General features: G+C 42.6%; 1 protein-coding gene across 5 annotated transcripts in view; it reads left to right on the forward strand.

Moving 5' to 3' along the window:
• The window catches only part of TTC7A (tetratricopeptide repeat domain 7A), a 172,435-nt gene that overhangs the window by 43,305 nt on the left and 107,709 nt on the right, over positions 1-21,421 (forward strand). For 4 of the 5 annotated variants that reach the window (XM_056356842.1, XM_056356840.1, XM_056356845.1 and 1 more), the window contains 2 exons: positions 9,231-9,335; positions 20,094-20,211. In XM_056356842.1, coding sequence (XP_056212817.1) covers positions 9,231-9,335; positions 20,094-20,211 — 223 coding nt within the window. The remainder of the gene's footprint in view (positions 1-9,230; positions 9,336-20,093; positions 20,212-21,421) is intronic. The other variant, XM_056356841.1, reaches the window with a different exon arrangement.

Below are 21,421 nucleotides of genomic sequence, written 5' to 3' on the forward strand. Positions count from 1 at the left end.
TACATTTTTACATTGCTTTGCAGCTTGATACCAGGACAGAGTTCATTTAAAAGTAAGTGCTCCCGTGTAGCAGAAAGAACTGATGAGAAAACAGTGTGGTCTGTCTAGACTGCAGGATGCAGAGTACACTTGAGCTTTTATAGGTAGAAGATCTGTTTTCACCTGTCTCAGTCACAGCCAATTCCTGATCTCATTTCTTGGTAATGAAATCTTACATCCTGCAGCGTTACTTGTTCTGCAGTACAGCAAATCATGCTCATAAATCCTGGGACAACAGGAACAGTTTTATTAACCTTTAAATGCTGGAAACTTTGATCTCTTTTTTTTAACACATTTTTAGCATTTGCAAACTCTGACCTTCTTAAAAGTGCTGTAAAATCCTATCATGCCCTCTATTCTACACTGCATTTGATGAGTGTTACTTTTATTTTGTATATTCCTCTTCAGATTGAGTCTATCAAGTTGAATTTCAAACTATTTTCTTCCTCTGCCAGCCAAAAAATTGCCAAATGGTGACTGTCATTTTTCACAAGTGATCAGTCTGAATGTCAAGCCCCAGTCACTTGGGCGTATTACTGTATGTAGGTTTGAGTTTGCACATTATTCTAAAAGACATGTCTTAAAAATAGGTACATCAGTTCAGTAAGTTCTTACAGAGCAAGCGAGGCCTTAGAGCTTCATGAAACAGTGAATGAAGAAACTCAGAGAACATAACGTTCCTGTCTGTCTTCCTATCCACTTAAGCGGTGGAAATAATGGAGGGATAGCAGTTTCACTTTCCTGTGCTTCTCAGCAACTTGCATAATGAGAAAGATGGCATGGTCTGGTGGTGGCTTGTTTTTTTTTAACTCACTTTTGGGAATGCATGTATGCTGAGCTGTATGTTTTCTGAACAAAAGGAGCATGTTCATTCAGAAAACTTTTGAAGGGAATTTTAGATGAAATGCTGGGAAAGCCTAGACAATGGCAAAGACGTAGTGACAGATGCCACGTGTCACCAAGTGCAGTTCTGGATAGAAGGTTTAAATCAGTCTAATGCAGCACCTCTGTTCTTCTGAACTGGTGCTGAAAAGCAGAATGCTGAACTCTTCACAGCTGCTTTACATTGCTTCTGCTGGTAATAACCTTTGTGATATGGTAATACGAGAGCCAGAGGCCGAGTGGCCGTAGCAGCTCCCTGGCTCTGCTGCCATGCATAGACAGGCCTGAGTCTGAGTGGCGAGTGGTATGATAGCCAGATGCCATCTGGCAGTCTTCAGGCAATGAGATGAGCCACTGTCCTGCTGCCAGAGTGAAACAAGTCCAGTAGGTTGCATCTGCTTGTCTTGAGATTTTGAGAAAGTGAATTGTATTTAGCAGAATGGGGAAAGAAAGGACCAAACTCTTACTTACAGAATGGGGGAGACTTTTTAGTCTTCACAGCAGTGAGAAGAGAGACAGCCGTTTGGGACAGATCTGTTCTCTGCTGCTGCTTTTCAGCTAAACAGTTTCCGCTGGAGATGGTGGCAGTTACCAGTGCACAGCACTCCTGTGGACTAGGGTGACCGGTCCTGTAGACTAGGCTGCTGACATATCTGAAGTTGGAGGCAAAATTGTCGTAGTGGCTGGGTGACATATTACATGCACAAGGGATGTGAGACAGGGTCCAGGTCCCTATGCATTTGCAAGCATTTTCCTGGCCTTGGACCAGTTGGGTCAGTTACGTGTTCAGTTGTTTAGATTTCTGTCCCCTTCCACACCAAACAGCCTCACACGGAACCCAGCCTGGGTGTCCCAAAGTGTCACTGAAGCTGTCTGGGAGTAGAAACTCGCAAGTGCATCATGGAATTTGGCTCTAGCTTAGATTGACAGTATGTCAGAAAGTCTTCTAGATCTGCATTGTGACTGTCTTTTTTTATTACCTGTCATACTGCTTAAGGGGAAGATAAACTGATAAAATGCGTGCCTTGAACAACATGAGGCGGCACTGATGTGTCTTTTCTACCTACAACCAAGAAGACAAGATATGTATTTAGTGACATTGATGTGCCATTTTCCTAAGGGCGGTGGGGGAGGGATAGCTGTGAAATTATTCTGTTAACACTGGAGTCTACTTAGTCTAAAAGTGCTAGGTACCCTAATTGAGCCATTCAACTCACAGCAGTCTTACACTGATCTCTCGTGCCTGGTGGATGTTTATTATTATTGTACGCAGTGTATTAAACCATTTTCATGATCATATTTAATGTTTCTGCCCAACATCCCCAGCCAACACAACTTGGTTAGTGAATTAAAAGCTTTAGGATGTGCGTTTCTGGAGAGGAGGGGTGGGGAGTGATACAGCCTCAGACCAGCTGAGGGAAGTCTGGAACGTCTGCTAGGAGAGGATAATCTGCTTTTACCTCTCACCCTATATACTCATTTAGGGGATGAAGTGCAGCAAAAAGTGTAAGGGAGGAGCTCAGGAGCAATTGAAAGGGCTGTCAGGAAGAGCCTCTGTGAGAAGCCAGTGGAGCTGGAAGCAGTTACCTGGAGGGCAAGGGCTGTGCTCAGCAGGCCTTGTGCTGGGATTGTTTGCTGATGGTGGTTTATGTGTTCCTGGGGTGGCTGGTGTGCAGCTGTCCCACCCCGGTCATCCACTGCTGACAGAACACCATCAGCCCAGTGCTTGCCTTAAGGACAGCAATGGCATGACTTCAGAAACAACTGTGGTGTTGCTGACCCTCCCCAGCCCCCGCTGGCCCATGCTGAGGGCACCATAGGGGCCATGGTCAACATTGCTGTGTAGGTACAATGGGTTGACAGCTGGGGGATTTAAGCCTCAAGCATGGTACCTTGCAAAACCAGGCAGATACAGCTGCTTGCAACTACACAAAATGGTCCTCTCTGCTCTTACCCCTTATGTTTGTTCATCTTTAAAGCAAAGAGGTAGAAAGAGTCATGCTTGTCTACCGAATGGTTTTCTTAATGCTTCAGGAGGTGTCTGGTGTTACACGAAGGGAAATAATCATAACCCTCTTGGCATCTGTCCTTCAGCTGTTTTTCTTCCTGGAGCCAGCCCGGCAGTGTCAGCGTGCTCCCCTTGGCTGCTCAGCAGTTGGAGGCACTGCAGCCCTGCCCAGAGCTTGTGCTGGCAGCATTTTTAGGGTTTTGAAACCAGGCTCACACAGACATGAACTCTGATTTTGGAGCCCTTCGCAAGCTGCTGATACATACAGGTCATAGCCAAACAATGACAAGCTGATGTCTGAGCTGCTCATATCTGTGTTGCACCCAAGAAAAGGAATGCTTCCCCTTATTTAAACAGTACAGCAAAAGTGGATGTCTCCAACAGCTTCGAGGAGCTTCAAATTTGACTCAGCCATGCCTGTACTGCCAACATACAGCTTTCCAGAAGGTTAGAAGGAAAGTTATAAATATATTTAATACATAATTCTGCAGCAACAGCAGATGAATTTTATGATTTAGGCTGTTCCTTCTGTTGGTTTCCTTGCAAAAGCTTAGGCTGGTTGCTAGGCAACTGGCATAAAAAAGAAGTACATTTCTCTTTGCATTGCAGGCAGGAACCTTGGGAGCAGCAGAGGCCTCGGACAGCTCCTTAAATAGCATTGCTGGGGAATGAAAGTTAAAATATTGAACGTTCATTGGTTAAAGATCCTGTTACAAAGGTCAGCTGTCTAGGGGATATTCAATAGTTTGGTTTCCTTTGGTGCAAAAGAAAGATTAGAAGGGGATGTGCCTGTGTGCTGTAGATAATACAAAAATGGAAATTTCCAAAGATGCCAGACTGTCGAACAGAATACCTAGGTGGGCTATATAATTGCCTTCAGGCTTAACTCTCTTTTCCTGCCAGAAAGTGTGAAGGGGGGTGTTTGCCACATTAGCAAGGACAAATTTATGCTTATAGATCTTAAAATTTAAGAGGTACTTTAAAAAGTGAATATTTGAAGCTCCTTAACTCCAGTGCTGTAATTTGCTAAACACAATGTAAAAGAAAAGGGGGAGAACTGGTCCCTCTGTTGAGAGAAATAAATGTCTTAGAGGAATAATGTTCATGCTGAGGGATTTGCAGAAATCTAGAAATCCAGTGGAAAGCTAACACCAGAAGAACTAGCTCCAGAGTTATCAATTGCTGGCTCACTGTGTGTTATCTTCCTATGTTGGTTCAAGGTCATTTATAGCTAGATGGCTGCGAATCCCAGGATACAGGCAGTATTAATTCTTGCATAATGATGAAAGATTTCCTCTCCCCTTCCCCACAATCCCTTAGAAATAGTGCAGCTTTTAAAATCAGGCAGGATGATGCTAGAAAGAAAGCAGTAATAGTTGTGGAGATTCATCTGTGTACAAACTGCAAGGTGAATTTGGAATGAAGCTGTCTACCAAAACCACCACCACGAGGAACATTTTTCCCTCTGACTGAAAAGTATTAACCAGAGAAGCAAAAAAAGTAGAAAGGTTTTTGGAACCCTTACAAGAAAAGAGCAACTGTTTATGGTGTGTCAAATCTGCCTGGCATGATTTACTGTCTGGAAATTCTTCCTTTTACTTACATTTGTGGTTTCTTTATCTTTATTCGTTTAAATATGAAACGAATCTCTGATGTCCTTCTTTTGTTGCTTTGGTATGGTGGGAGAGAAGCGGAGGGGGAAGAATGAAAATCGTGTTGGAGTGAGCTAGGAAAGCCAGCATCTGGGCAGTATCGATGTGTTTATAGTAATTGATGGCAAGATCTCTTGAACATTTTGGAAAAGTAAGAAAGAATTAGCTGTAGACAGTTCTTCATTTTGTACCGCTCATGTGCAAGCATCTTTGAGGAGTATGCTTGCATACTTCATTATATAATTAGTAAATGGGGAATGGGAGTTGTTTTGCATTTAGTTACATTTTACTCCCTTACAGGATTCAAAAGCATGGCTGCTGTACTTAGGGGGAAAAGTCTTCTTCAGTGTTCACCTTCCCCAATAGCTTCCTTGTGATTTCTCACTGCAGATCGAGAAGTGTCCCCTATATTTGATGTGGTTGTCCTGGTTTCAGCTGGGATAGTTAATTTTCTTCTTAGTAGCTAGTATAGTGCTGTGTTTTGGCTATGATGTGAGAACAATGTTGATAGCACACTTATGTTTTCAGTTGTTGCTGGGTGATGTTTATGCTGAATCAAGGACTTACACATACATACATCGAGCTTTTTTAGAAATCTGTATCAAAAGCAGCCATTTGTCAGTATTACTTGCTACTTCCCAGAAACTACCATTCCTAATTATTTTTTTTCTCATAAATTATTGTGGAGCATGTTTGTGATCTCTGCAGAAGAAACATATTGTATGCAAGTAGACTAGGTGAGGAAAAAATTGACAGAGAACAGCAGCTTCCTATGAATGCTGGATTTAAATATGGAACAGTAGTGTCATGTCCTTCCCTGTCTCCATTGCAAAAAAACCCCATGAAGTTGCTGGTATGTGAAGAATGGAAATGCCCAACTTGGGTAACTGAAGTTTCTAAGTCCTTTACACAGTTAACTACTTTTTTTTTTTTTTTTTTTATGGCTGAACATTCCCCTTAAAGCAGCATTTTCACTCCATAACCTGATTTGAGCTCTGTGCTGCTTTGGTCACAACAAGGGGAAGGATGGTCTTGAATCTCCTTAAACCTGATGAGGATCCCAAGGCTGAGAACAACTCCTGCATTAGACCTCCCATCAACAAAGTAGAAACCCCCATGAGGCAGCTGTTGGCAAGCCTGCCATTTCTTTAAACCATGTCTGTTTAATGGGTTTGTGTGTGTTTGGGGGAACTTAAAAGCCTTTTTCCCAGAGAGAGGCCAAATGAGACCCAGAGGCAGATCTCTAGCTTTCTGAAATCCTTGGGAACTGGTTGCAGTGCAATTATTATAATCCAGCAATTAACAAGCTAAACAGAAAGAACTTAAACCCTGGCTTGCATTTTGATGTGAGCCTCTCTGATGCTTGGAATTATGAGTAGGAAGCATGCACTCACTTGGAGTTCAAGCTCTGCTCTTCTCAAAACATGCCTCACCAATAAATCTAATTATTATTGCCTTGCAGTGAATCTCACAAACAATGCGCTTGGCTGCCTGGTCCACCCACGCTAAGTGAAAGAATATGTACATTTTAATTATCAGATTATTCCAATGTTACACAAACACTGTTTCATATTAAATATTTTTACAAACCAGTGACATCTGTATTCAATACTGAGTAGATGATATTTGTTCCCTGCCTATTAAGGTCTGTAATTAATGTATTTTAAACACCTTGATATTATATATCAGGCCAGTCTCCCCTAAGTAAGGTCGCTGTGGGAGTGGGATTTTCTTTCTCCTGTTATTCCATGGCTGACGTTTTCATCATCTATATGTAATTTCTGCTGAGTAAAGTTTTCAAGGTGAAATTATATAGATCTCTTGAATTTCTAAAATGCAGCTGAAGAGAAAGGCTTCATGTCACCCTGTTTGTAAAACCACTTCTTCTCCATACATTTAATTTTATAAACTTCTTTAAAGTGACATAACTTTGTAAATGCTTTAGAAGCAGTGTGGAAACTGTGGCTTTCACTCTCTAAATCTGTGTTCAGAAGCTCCTGAGTGCATGTGATAAAGTAACTCCACATGAGGTGTTGGAGCGTAGGCACAGGGTGGGACTTTCTGCTTTGCAGTGTTCGGTAGTCACTGTTTTGCAGTTGCCTCCTGCACAGACTCAGGACAGACAAGAGAACCACTCTGCCGTTTGAGGTTGTAGGAGGCTGCAGGGGTCCCAAGGACCAGTCTTACTCAATGGACAGGCTGCAGACAAAGAGGGAGCGGAGTACAAGAGGAACTGGCATGGAGCTGGGCTGTATCACTTCTCATCTGGTGTAGACTCTGGAAGGTCTTGGAGCTGTGGCCCAGGTTAGGACACGCCTCTTACTGCTCCAGTTTGTGCTAGTGCTGGCCCCCAGGGCAGCTGTCGCCAGCTCCCAGGCATCTCCTGCTTTCCCTGCAGTCACGCTGCTGATGGGGAGCTGAGAAACCACCACCAGGTTTGGCTTGTATCTTTCTGAAGGCACTGGACAGCGTACACTCTCCTACAACGTACCTGGCCTTTTCAATTCACTTTTGCATGGTGAGTTGATGAGGGTTGGGGGCTTAAGCTGCAGATACACCAGCTGGCAAGGTGCATGTTGTCCTGCTCTACTCCTTGGGTTTCTTTTGTCTGGAAGCACCTATGGGGCTAGAATATAGGCAGGAGGGCACGGAGATGATGTGCCAGGCTGGGCCCCTTATAGGGTTATACTTGTGTTTCCAACATGTCCAACAGTGCTACTGGGAATACTGGCTGCCTGCAGTGCAGGTAGCATTCTGTGAGAGAGAGGAATAAGATGCCACTAAAACCTGAGACACTACTTGTTCTGAACAAATAGGTGTCAGGGAGATTCATTCTGAGAGATGCTAGTCACCTCATGACAGCAGAGTAGCGTGATACGTTTCTTTCTGTACTTCAGGGTTGAATTACCCAAGTCTTCGTTTCGGAAAGGGGTGAGGTAATGGTTTAAGCTCTAGGACAAAGTGTATTGATTCCCATTTTTGCTCTGAGACAAGCTTTCTTCTAACTTTAGGCAAACTGTGCATTTGGAATTGTAAAAGAGCAATTATTTCCTTACTTTTATTGATGATACCTGATGCTCTAGGTAGGTGGGAGCAGCCTGGAGAACACAGGGCATGCTGTTGCTGTTCTTCAGGCCACGCAGCAGGTACATAAGCTCTTCAAGGAAGTGGGTTTTCTCTGCTGCTGTGGAGCTCGCATCTTTGGTTATGAAACCCATCTTTGCCTTAGCATAGGTAGGGCTGCTGTACATCTGGGTTTTCCCTTTTCTCAGTCTTCCTTCCAAGAAAACTCCTATCCAGGCTTTTGAATCGCATAGCAAATAGTGGACCTTTGGTCCTGTGTAGAAAGGAGGCAGGAGGTGCAGCTGGCTTTGGTGTGGTGTGAGGAAGGGAAGTGTTGATGGCCGGTGGGAACACCGGCAGGTCTGCAGGGAATTGGAGAAGACCCCAGACCCAGCTGCCTGTGCTGGTCATTCTGCTAGGGAGAGCCCCTGGGGGTCAGGTCAGGAGGAGATGCCCAGGACATGACAGGAATAGTGGTTAGTTTGACTCTGGAAGCTTTTGTTGCTGCTCCTCTTTAATACGGAAAGGCCATGACTATTTTAACATGCTTCTGAGAGGGAATACTGACTGAGGGGCACCTCTGTGTGTCTTGGGACTGTATGGAAGAGTTTAGGAGGAATGGGACATGCAAGGAGAGATCTTGAGAGAAGAAAACTTCTCCATGAGTTCAAGGATGAGAGCGTTTGGAGGCATCAGGGGTCAGTAGTGAGGATGGTTGGAAATGTGAAAGAAACTGTGGTCCAGGTGGGGTGGGATGGGGGACTGTGGCAGAGCAACTTGTGTCATCTCCTCATTGGCTGACCAGACCTTAGCAGTTTCTTGGACCAGAGCTTTCCTCATTCCCCTTCAAACCTTCTGAAATGTGGCAGCCATGAACATGTGCTGTAAAAAACAGTGTTGGTAGAGCACATTGAATCAAAAGGGCTATATAACTGTTAATCTTAATAAACGTCATTCATTAATGGTAACCTGACAGCAGAAGTTTTATGGGCTTTCTTTCTAACACATGCTATTCAGACCACCCACTGAACAGCGTATTGCTCTGCAGTTGCTTGCTCCACCCTTTGTATGGTGGGATCCCAGTTGTATTCTTGTGTGTTCTGGAACTGGAGAAGACACAAAACAATCTCCAGAGCAGATTAGTTGCACAAATCTCTCTCTCAGTAGATTTGACCTACAATGTTAACACACTGGAGGATAAACTCTTTATGATCTTTTTTTGGTTTACTGAAAGATGGTTGTGTGTGAGGAAAACTATAGCAGAATCCTTGTGAATTGGGGGGGACAGAGTTAAAATAATCGAGATATTAACAGCTGAGGAAAACTGTTCCTTGTAAAGTGCACAGCCAGGGCTGGTTCTTTGGCACGTTACCTCTGAGTGTGGGAAGAGTGTGTGTTCACATGCACATGTGTGCACACGTGTGTCTGTGGAGGTGGAAATGAAGTTGCTAACTTGTTGCTGATACATGATTATTTATTTCCTAGCACTTCTTTGTATAGTTCACTGAAATACCTTGCTTAGACTCTGTAACCGCATTGTCTAACCAGCCTTTCTTATTTCCTCCTCTCTCCCCCTCCTCCTCCAGTCAGCATATGCTGTGTCAGTGCTCAAAGAGTGTGCTAAACTGCGACCTACAGATCCCACCGTTCCTCTTCTGGCTGCTAAGGTCTGCATTGGGTCACTGCACTGGGTAAGCAAGCTGATGCAATTCTCATTATGTAATGGGTCAGGTGCTGCAGTGACAGTGCCACGGTGTAGTTGCAGTGAGGAGAAAGGGAATCCCTGTTAGAAAAATTACACACATGCATGCCTTCTCAAAAAAAGATGAAAATCCCAGGAAGAAATTTTGCAGTGAGTCACTGAAATGTGTTTTGCTGGCACATTAAACAAAGGAGGAGGGGGGGAAAGCCATAACGGCTGTTCTGGGGACTGCTGCTTCAGCTGAGTGCTGAGCTGAATTGGCCACTCTTGTAGCCCCTGGAAGACAAAAGTTAATAATTAAATGGACTGGTAGTTCAGGTCTGCTGGACAACTTAGTCATTTGTTCTTGAAGTTGCTGTGTCAGTGTTTTCTGTTCTGGTTGTGTTAATGTATGTCCCAGAAGCAGAGTGGGAGTGGAAGTCTGTGCCTGTGAAATTCTGATTATCCCGAGAAGCAGAAACATCTGTCAGTCTTTTGCTGCTTGGTTTAATTAATCGAATGGCAGCCTGCTGTTTTCACCTGCCCTCACCACAAGGTGTCCCTGCAGTCAGTGAAGGTTTCGAATTGCTAATACAAGTAAAACAAAGATGCAAGAAAGCATGAAAGAAAATACCAGAAGTATCTGCCCAGATTTTGGTTAAAAGTTGTAGGGGCTAGATTTGCTGTTGTTGTGTCCCTCTGCCTGCCACCTCCCCATCCTGTACATCCCTGTCTGATGAAAGTTGGTATTCAGCTGAACTTGACTGAGTTGTGTCAGTTTACACCACCGTCAGCTAGGAAATCTGGTTATGTATGTTTTTGAATGAACTATACTGTTCAAAGTATGATAAACTTACATGTGAGTCAGCAAAAGCTGGGAAGGATCTTTCTCTAGGAAATAATCTTTCAGGTCTGATGGCCTTGAGAGGAATCCTTGCTGAGCTACCCAGCCTACCTCTGTTATCTATATAGAGCAATTTAAATCTCTTGCACCCTTAGTTCAATATCTAAATTTTAGGGGCTGAAAGTCACTCAGTGATATAACATTCACAGTGAATGTTTTTGTTTGGTTTGTTTTTTTTAATAAAGCAAATAAACCTTATTTCTCTGATTCTTAGAGATGTTAACACACTTTGAAAGCCAGGCATTACAACTGTGTTGAGCACTCTTATTAGTACTCCGATGAAGTTTTCAAAGCAAGATCAACTTGTCATTAGTCTAAAACATCAGCAAGTACACTGATGAATTTTACTCTGTAGGCTCTGAAGCTAGAGGAACTTTGTGAGCTAAATTCCTGCATTCACTTGGAGCTGTAGTGGGGGACTGCAAGACCCTAACAGATTCCCCTGGCAATTCTGCTGTCTCAAGGATTGCTGGGAGGCAACCCCACCCCCCAAAAAAAATAAGCCCAACCAAAACTCAGGAGAACAGTTGTATTAAATGTGAGGAAATTCTTTCTCTGAAATCAGGCTGATTTTTGCCTAGTAGCCTGAATTTTAGTATAGGAGGCAAATTTGGGATGTCCATATTACAAATAATCTTTCACTCCTCTGTCTTCTTGCTCTCTGAACACTAATCCAACAAGGGGAAGGTGGTAGAGCCATGAAGTCAATGAAAGACAATATTCTTTTGGACCTGATACTTACAAACAAGGAAGAACTGGCTGGGAATGTGAGGTTTGGGGGCAGCCTTGACTGCACTGACTATGGGGTGCCGAAATTCAGGATCCTGAGAGAAGGCAACAAGGCAAATAGTGGAATGGTCCATTCAGGTGTGCTTTGACCGACTGACCACTTCTAAACACAAATAATGACTTCAAGAAGGCTGTGGTCTCTTGGTACTTGCTAAACACGTGGCCTCTGCTGTAACTAGCCTTTGAACAAAATTGAAATACAGTGCATGCATCTTGTGAGACTCCATGCTAAAATCAAGATCCCTGGGATGTTCTTATGTTTAACAGGAGCAATTGAGTTTTAATGGAGGCACTCTACCAAACTCTGGGTCATTGATGTGTGTTGAGGTGAAAGGACAAGGTTTCTGTACCATAAGAAAAGAAATGGCATAGAATCCCATTTCTTTCATGTATTACCCTGGTGTTTATGCAGCTTTCACTACTGAGGACTAAATTTCAAATGGTGCTATTAAAGTCTCCCAGCTGTGAAATTATGAGCCCACACTGAAGATGCTGCTATGGGCAGAGTCAGGATTTGCCCTTCTCATTGGTGCTTCTCCACAAAACCCCTTTGGATCCACTAGCACAGCTAGCGTATTAAAAATACCTTATTACAGAGACACTTAGGAAAGATAAAGAGACCGTAGTTCAGTCCCAACTCTGTCCTCAGACAGTCCAGTATCTCCAGACTTTCTCATACGTGGCAGCAATGGTCTAACCCTAAAAAATAGGAGCAAGAAGGGAAAAACGAGCTGGTTTTGATTACTGCAAAGTAGGAGGGTTTTTTCCTCTTACCTACTGCCTTTTAATTGTGTGAAACACTGTTCAGTGTTATTCAGTCAAACCCTGGCTCAGAACTGGGGTGCAGTATGAAATACAAATGTGATTTCACAAGAAGGTAATTTTACTGCAGTTATCTAGAGTGCAACCTTATGAACTAAAACCAAATTTAAAATATTTGTCTCCCTTCTTCCTTTCACTCAGTGCCCTGTGCTCTACCCCGATACCAAACTTGATGATGGTATAGAAGAATTTTAATTAAGGGGAGTCAGATGGAAATTAGAGAATCTTTTAAAAGAACTGAAATGATAGGTTCCCATATCTCATAGGCAAAAGGGATGCTTCTGATATTACTGGCAAACTCCTGTGCCTAATAAAGACCTTCCTGCTTAACAGAGCTGTTTTTCTAAATGTCATCCTTACAGTAATTATTTGCATTTAAATTACATGGCAATCAAATCAGAACTGAATCATTTAAACTGGAAGTGAACGAGCTGATCAATGTCAGTATAAATAGAAAGGATAGACGTGGCATGGGAACAGTCTAATGGACAAATATTAACAGTTACAAATACTCAAATACATCTTGCTTTTCAGAACATATAAAATATGATTAATTTCTCAATTAGGAAATACATCTATGTACTGGATTGCTGGGTAGGCAGGAAAAGGGTAAAACCAGATCACCATTTATCCAAATGAAACAGCTAATTTATATGTCCTGCATCTGTCTGCTATGTGCTTTTGGTGCAATATTGTACTCTGTTTATGGTCCATGGACAAGCAGTACTTTATTTAGTCTTATTTCAGTTACTAGCAATAAAAAAAAACCTAAAAACATTCATGTAGCTGAATAATTACAGAATGTTATGAGGAACACAGAACAGTTTCTTTCCTGATTAATCTAGTAGTCACTTAACTTGTTTTGCTGGCTTTGTACATGGTGTCTCAGCACACTTCAAGAACCAGGGAAAACAAAAAAAAATAATTGAAAGGTACCACATGGATTTACAGCACTGACAATGCTCAGATCACATCTATGAAATTATCTCTCAAAGCAGAACAAATCAAAGTAAAAACGTGTACATTCATACTGTGCCATGCAAATCAATATATAACAGAGCCTGATGTGGAAAAGAACTAAATGCCCCCAGCTTTTGTTGTGACAGTATGACCAGATTATTAGCTGATGTAAGTTGGCACTACTCCACTGGCATATTACTGGCACCGTGCTGGGTTATATCAGCAGATGAGCTGCCCCATCAACCAGTAGCTTTCAGGATTGGGCCTGCCATAAACAATCAAGTGATATAAGCAAGGTTTTGGTTACCTTTTTCAGAATTACAGGGTTTTCACAAATTAAAAAAAAATGCAGAGTGAACAGTAAATCGATACTTCATTAATTGTAAAGCTTATCCAGTTGTCCTGGAGTAACAGAAAAGCTCCAAAACTAGTGCACCTATATAGACCACACTTCTCTGGTCAGAATGTGGTGGGACCTGTACTTAAAGCTCACAAGATGCAAAAGTTTTCAGCAAAGTTGGAACTTTTGTACTGTATTTGGCCAGTTACACAGGTGTTTAAAATGTCTTTGTAGTAGGCTCAGAATTATTTTTGAGGCAGCATGCTACCTAGCCTTCCAGTTTGCTGGAGTTTCAACGCAACAGTTTGCTGAACTCAAATATGGATGATTCCAGCCAGGAACACAAATCCCATTTTTGATTAATCAGCTGTTTTTTAGCTTTACAGAATGCACTATGAAGTTTTTGACTATTGAAGTTCAAAGTATTATATTTTCGTAGGAAAGTTGATGTAGCTTACAGTGGATTATGTCCATACTGAGGTTGTCCTGCCTTGGTCCACTCTCAATTCAGAGTTCCACTTACTAAAAGGCTTACTGCAATTTCCTCTTTCACTCAGCCTTCCCTGGCATGTCCTCAGCTGAATGCTCACTTGCCTATTTTGGCAGTGACTTTGAGCTGCAGCATGAGTTGTTGTTTTTAACATTTTAATAGTACAGTACTGTAAATTTCACTACTAATCTATGTTCTCCAGAACCCTGTTATGGCAGGTGGTGTGAAAATACTAAAACCAGAACTTTTGCCTACAGGCAAGTGTTAAATAGTGAATTTCTCAAATTTTTAGGAGCCTTCTTTAAAGGCACTTAGGATTCTTATGATGCCTTTATTACGTTTTTTACTCCATTTATTTCAATGGAAGCAAGTTGAAAATTTTGTAAATACATGTAGAGACAAATGGACTATAGTCATAAGATAGGCTTGAATCTTCTAGGACTCTGGTCTGACAGAGGGTAGGAAGACATGAGGCAGGTTCTTACTGTTTTCATTGCCCCCAGTTGATACAACAGAAATAGTGGGGGTGTGTTAAACTTGTGTAGCACCAAATGATGCCAGTATTACCAGCCAGTATGAGCTTTTGGAGGGACTTCAAACCGTAGCAAAAGCTGCAGTGCAAGATGGTGCTGTGCCTCTCAGACATTTCCCTTATTTCTTTTAACTCGCCCATTCTAGTGTGCACAGTGAAGCGCTATACTCCAGTATTTTGATGGGAAGACAGAGATCACACCATCAGTCAGGGAAAGGGAGAAGAGAGTGGGGTCGGGCCAGGCCAGACCATGCGTGGAGTCATAAAAAGTGAGTAAGACATACCATGAGGTCGGTACCTCAGGGCGGGGGGAGATTGGCAGGATGTAGATTTAGAGCTGCATACTTCTGAGGCAACAGCTTCTCATTCATTACTTTCACAGACCACTTAATCCGAGAGTGCTTCTCTCTCCTTCTGTCCGTTGTTGACCCTGTCACTATAGATAATAAATGCTGAGCATGTGCTTGTACCCAGTCACCTAGGAGCCCTGGAGTTGCATGGAAATGCTTAGGTCTTACTGCAGTATGAATAATATTGAAATATCAAATCTAGTCACGTTATTGGAGTTCTTCTGCCTACTGAGTGGATGTTCTAGAGGACCGACATCGCTAGGGCAAGAAGCTACTGAGAAAGCAGTGAATGGTAAGGAGCTATGAGAGTTTTCTACCATCTTTTAAAAGGCATTCTTGCTAACACCACAGCTACTGATACTGGCGCAATCCCAAGGCTTTTAGACATCAAAAATGACCAAGTATTTTGCCTTCTATGCATCTCCTTTGTGAACAAACCACTCTCGCTACAGTGGAGGAAAGGCCTAAGTATTCCTAAGTGCTTGAGGCTGAGCTTACATGCAGAGTAAGTTGGTGAGCTTAGCACTGACACATGGATAAAATGCTGACTAGACCAACAATAGAAAGCATAAGATATTTTTTTTTTCCTGACATATGTAACATGATTTGATTTGTATACTGTAAACAGCTGCAGGACAAAACCTTTCCATTATACTAGGCCTTATTAGCCACTTTCTTTCCGTGCGTTTTTCTTCTTATTCTCTTTTTTCCAATATTTAATTTTTTCTCCTTTTTTAATTAGTCACTGTACCTACAACCCAGTACAATGGAAATTATAAGAGGTCATCAATTTGACTAGTTAATATCTTGAGTAATTTTGCATAAATACACTTTCTGCAGGATTTGGGTCTCGTTATGTGCTTGGGTATCACTCGGTCTCACTGGTGTCCAAACTCCCCTGCTTCACTAACCTTGTCTGCTGTCCTAGGTCCAGTGTCACTTGATGTTTCCTGCCTCCTCCCTTGAGCACTCCTCTTGGCACTGTAAGGTGCCATGTCCATACTGCTGTACATCATCAATTTGCTTGTCCTCAATTGTTCTAAATCCATGCTGGTGAGAACTGCAGCTCCCACTTAGTCCTGCAGGGTGTTGATTGAGTGGGGTAGGGTTTGAGCTTTTCTAAAAACAAGCTGGGTGGCAGTTGGAAACCAGCTGGGTGGCGACAGGCCAGGGGACAGCACCTGCTGTTCCCCACTCCCTTGTCAATATTGCCCCCGGGCTTGGCTCAAGCACACACCAAAACCTGCGGTCAAATAACGAGGGTGTATGAAACAGCCACTCTGTTTCAGGGAAAACGTCCGTCAGGGTTGCACAGCTAACAACTGTTCCTTTTCCATCAAAGATGATGGAGAGGATGGAAGGAGGGAAGAAACCCAGACAACCCCACAGCATTACAATCTTATCAGTGTCAGGGCACAGTTTGGTAGCCTGTGTCTCTCCAGGTGCCAGGTACGTGCTTGTTTCTGGTGTGGTGGAGAGGTTCCTTAGCTAAGTGCTTCCAGGTGCCTCCTGACAGTTTATACAGCTTGAGTTCAAAATACAAAAAGTTCCTTTTAAGTTATCCTTTCCCCACACCTGCTATCTGAGTTTTCATCCATGTAGGTCTTGGAGGCAGGGAACCTCTCCCTGCAACCTGTGGTGCTGCCCTTCTGTCCACCAGCTATGCAGTGCAAAGTATGCAGAAGAATGTAAGAATATAAGGGCCAAATTGAGTAGTATCTGTGTGTCTTGGGGACTTTGTTTTTTGCTTGCTTCTGAGAGAATAACAAGTAGTGATTCTAAGGAAACTGATTTCAAGCTGTTACCAGCACTCTTGATGCCCAAAGAGTATCTTTTCCGTGGTGTTGGGAGCTGCCTTTGGCACTGCTAGTGACCTGGTGCATTTCCTAATCACAGAGTGGTGCCTGTCCCATGCCTGCTGTGGGGGAGGACGTGGCATCCTGTGGCTTAGAGCTTGCTAGCAAGGATCTATTAAGTTGTAATAAGAAGTTTTGATCTGTGTTCCTTGCCCTTCCAATGCAACATTGTCACCTTAAGATTTGAGTCCCCCTCTGATGAGAATGAACCGTTCAGGTTCCCTTCATATGGAGGCTGGCCTCTGTCTGTGCAGTAGGAGTAGAAATGGACATCTTGACTCTTCTGATAAACTTTCTGCCACATAGCTCATTTGTGTGTACTTTGAGCTCACAACTTCTGGAAGTCCTGCAGGATGAGATTTGACCTACCTGACACCACATGGAAAGAGAAGAAAGGGGGAGCAGCTCCTGCTGTTTCAGGTCAAGTGGCAGCATGCAGGAGCTCCAGCTGGGAATTGTTGTATCTGGTGGGACTCTAGAAGGGTTGATGCCTCATTTGGAGGCCTTCCTCTCTCCCTTTCCCATCATTACAGCACAGAGTGACATCTCATATGCTTAAGGACCCCTGCAAGGTACAGCTTTACTGGCAGATCACAGCTCAGGCTTACTGATGGTCCCTTGCTCAGGTGTATGGAGAGGGAGTTTTCATCCAGACTGCAATCTGGTAGTCCTTGCAATTTAGTTGGCAGGCCCAAGTATGCCCCAAGGGGACGTATTCCTTTTTCAGTTAGTAGTTTCCAGAATCATGGTTGACTAAGCAAGAGGCATCCATTGGGGAGTGGGAATGTCACAGTGGGTGGCATGAGTGAAAGGTTTGGCTCTTCACACTTGTCCAGAGTGACTGAAGAGTAGGAGAACGGGAGGGGGCAGATGGCAGCTACAGCAAGGCGGGCAGGGGAAGTAGCCGAGTGCTGTAAGAAGGAAAAGTAAATGCTCTCATAAACAGAACCAGCTGTGCTGGAGTTTGCAAGGCCACTTATTTTCAAAGCAGCCTTCGGCTGACCCAAGTTTGCATTCATGAGAATTTGTGGCTGGTCAAAATGTCATTAATGTTTAGTATGAATAAATGTTTACAAGAATGTTTGTGCTAGAAGTGCTTTTTCAGCCATTCTGAAAAGTTGTGGGTTTAACTATTCATGCAGTAGATTAATCTCACATTCACAGGTGGCCCTGGATAACTGTCAGGCAAGAAAGCTGAATGGTGTGCTGCTGATTTATGCAGTGTAGGCCATCAGTCAGAGACTGGAAACACCATCAGGTGACCATTCAGAGAAACAATGGAGCAAAATCTCTCCCAATTTTAAATGTCTCCATTTCAACTCAAAACCTTTCATTTAATCTCTTTTTTTTCATACACTCTACCCACCCCTATTCTTGTTCACTCATCGTTAGAATTCCTTGTATAGCTCTTTTCTTCATCTAATGAAGACTTCTTGGATGAAAGTGTGTGTGAGGTGCAGAGGAGAACAATGAAGGGAGTGGGAATACAGCTGTTTATGGTGGCAAAAGAGGTGCATAATTAATTTTTTGGCTGCAGAGATTTCGTGTCTTACATAAAAGTTCCTGAGAGCTGCAGTATTCAGTTAGTGTTTCAAGGGAAGGGGTTTTTTTTGGGTTTTTTGTTTTTTTTTTTTCTGTGTAGCAAGTCACGGGGCATTTTCTTTTTCCATTGTCTTAGGCTCTGGCTCAGAACATGCTTTAGTATGTGTTGGGGAAGTCAGCAGGGCTACTGACAGGATTAAGAAATCTCCTGAACAAATCTCAGTCTTCCTGGTGTGATCAGAGTTTAAAGGGTCTCATCTGAGCAGCGTTGAAGTCAGTAGGACTATTCCCAGTGTTTTCAGTAGACTTTGGATAATGACATGTAAGGCAGTCCTTGCAATGTAGTTGGTAGCCCCAAGTATGTCCCAAGGGAGTGAGTACTCCTGTTTCAGTTCGTAGTTTCAGATTCGTAGTTGACTAGGCAACCAGCAAGACTAATGCTTTTGTAGTGCTTTCAGGGAAGAGTTTGATGAGAAAATACATGTTGGTCATTGGGCGGACTGACCGGAGGTTTCAGAAATTTAGGAACTGTTGGTCTACATCTAGTTTGAATTGTATGGCCTCAGGGAGCTGTGCAGGTGAGGAAGAGACCCAAGCAGTGGAGATTGCTTCTTCACTTGCACTTTTCAGCTTTTCTTCACACTTACGTTAACAGTAATTTTTTTATGTTTGATACCATCTAATAAATACCAACTCCTTTATTTATGAAGCTGTTAGTTAATGTTGTCACCTGAATGTCTTCGAGTGGTGTAACTAGGAGGCCCGTTGACTGCATAGTGTATCAAGTCAAGTAGATTCTGTTCATAGGCAGCATATTAACAAATCGTTGCAGAAAGGGAGTTTCTGATCTGCTGGTATGTTTTGATTTCAGTTCATTATGGGTGACTCCTTTGAGATGTTAAGGAACATGAGGTGCTGACATCTGACAAAGCTGAATATTAAGTGAGCACGTTTCAGTTACGTCTGCAGTACTTGCGCCTAAAACAGATGGATTTCAAACAATAATGTATTTTCTCAGAATTAAACAACCCCATCCCAGAAAGTCAGTTATCATGTGATAAAAGTTTCTAAAAGGATGATTTTCCAGTGTCTGGTTATTGATTAGGGATGGCTCTGATTGTGGTTAACAAGATCTGCAGACTGTCTTTTACAGAAATGAGGTCTTCCTGTAGGCTGTGTCTTTCAAGTATTACTTACAGCTTTTGCCTGCACCTTTCCAGATATGTGCAGTCTACAGTTCTTAGTCTTTTCTGTGTAAAATGGGTGAGTGATGTTATGAGAGTTTAAAGTTAGAAATGAGAAGCACTCTATTCTGTAATAAATTTTTTTGTTTGTTTATCATTAACTCAAACTGTAAAGATACTAAAGCTTCATTAGACTTAGATCTGCGTGGCTGGCTAAAAAGGAGCGTTGGGGGGAGCAGTCTGTACTGTAGTAAAAGAGACCAGCTTATGTATTTCACCAGTTTGGAGACTGATCCTGAGAGGTCATGACTGCTTTCTCTTCCCATTATTATCTGTAATATAAAATGCATTTTCAAGGGAACTGTGTCTTCGCAAATAATGCAAAATGGGGCTAGCGCAGCATGAGCTGCTAAGGTAGTGTGGTGTTTCAGATCAAAATTTGTGTCCTGGATTTGTTGCCACCTTCTTGTGGCAGCAGAATTGCAAGCAGCAGCTGAAAGCTTGCAGTGAAGTTTTGCTTTCTTGTTTTACTTTTCTAACACTTTAAAAGGAAGTAAAATTTGCTGAAGTTTCAAAACATCATACAACGAAACTAGATGGTCTTCCTTTGAAGGAAGAAACTTGATAGACCTTTCAATGCACTGCTAGGATAGTATATTAGGCAGTCGGTCCAACATTTGTGTTTAAGGTTGCATGATTGCAGCAAGCCTGAAGGGAAATACAAAAATAAGATAGTGTCCTTCATTAACCTTAAACATCTGGAAGTAGTTTGGGGTGGATGCTTAAATCGAAACCAAAACTTTTCTCAAAACTGTGCATGTGTACCAAGGTCTGCTAATCTGACCTTCTACGTCCTCCTTTCTATGAGTGTTTACTGTGACCACTGAAGGCCTTTGTATGAATGGCTCTCGGATCACTTACAGGTAAGTTTAATGGGGTAATCTAATTGTAGCAGGTACAGAGGAAGTGCCTATAAGTCTCATTCTACCTATTTTGCAGCTGGAAGAAGGAGAATACTTTGCTAAAATGGTGATAGACCTGGGTGAGGATGCTGGAGAGTCCCTAGCAAAGGGTTACCTGGCACTGGGCCTGACATACAGTCTTCAAGCTACTGATGGTGAGTTATCCTGTTTGTCAGGAACGTTGTATAGAGAGCATCTGTTCAAAGTCTTTAGTGCAAGCAATGGAAATTTATTAGAAACCCTGCTTTTATTGCTGACTGGACATGAAAAACAATCAGATTGCAAGACAGATAGGGACTGTTCACTTGCTCAGAGAACTGTCCTCTGTGGTAATAAAAGTGAAGAACTTACGTAAAGGAAGGAATGCAAATCATTACTTAGGAGGTGATAATCTGACTGCAGCCGACAATGCTTAGTGTGCTTTATTTGAGTATTTTTAATACATTTCTTTCACTTATTTACACAACAAGAAGTCAAGCTTTCCATCTATTTTCTGTTTCATTCATATGACAAAATACATATCTATTTTGTCACCCACTGGTAAATCACATAAAGAAATACAGTCCAAGAACTGGAGTCAGAAGTGCTTGACTTCAGTTCCTGGCATGATACTGATTCCTCGCAGAGATTCAACCTCTCTGCGATGTTGTTTCTTTCTGTGCTTAGAAGTAAACAAGATAAAAAGATCTGCCTTGCAGGTATGTGTGGATATTGACTAGACACAGATCACTGAATGTAAGGATCTATTTTATTGCTGCTTGCTTGGGTTTTAAATGACTGGACAATGGGCTCTTGCTGGTTTGGTGCTTGGTGGCCAGAAGGGCTTGAAGTCCCAGTGTTTGGGAGAGTTCTAGCTCTGACCTTCATCAAGCTCACAGGTGGGAACAGTCTTTGTTTCTTCTATGACTTCTAACATAGGCAGAAGGCCTCCTAACATGGTTTCTTTGAATAATGGCTGAGCTAGTACGTTTCCTAACCCATCTAGGAGTTCTGCCCCCATGCAAGCAATGTCTTTTCTGTCAGATGGGTCCCATAGAAGCAAACCAACTTCTTCCAGCAAATGAGCCTGAAACAAAGCTAAAATGACTGTATGGTATCATGGAAGTATGTAGGCCTTGGAAGTTACAGCAGAATTCTGCAAGGCATCTATATGAGGAAGTGGCTTGTGCTCTTCAGTAGTGCAAGTCAGTGTATTTTTTCAGTCACCCTTATCTGATCAGCTGTTCTGAGAACTGGTTTCTAACACGAAGGCTAACAGGCACTGTAGCTCTCTTCAGTTCCCCATTTCTATGCCTCAGAACACTTCCTCCTAGAAAGTTCTTGTCAAGAAACATATGTCCTTCCTAGACTGAACTTTCTCATATA

The sequence above is a fragment of the Falco biarmicus genome, chromosome 12, assembly GCF_023638135.1.
Source record: "Falco biarmicus isolate bFalBia1 chromosome 12, bFalBia1.pri, whole genome shotgun sequence".
NCBI lineage: Eukaryota > Metazoa > Chordata > Aves > Falconiformes > Falconidae > Falco > Falco biarmicus.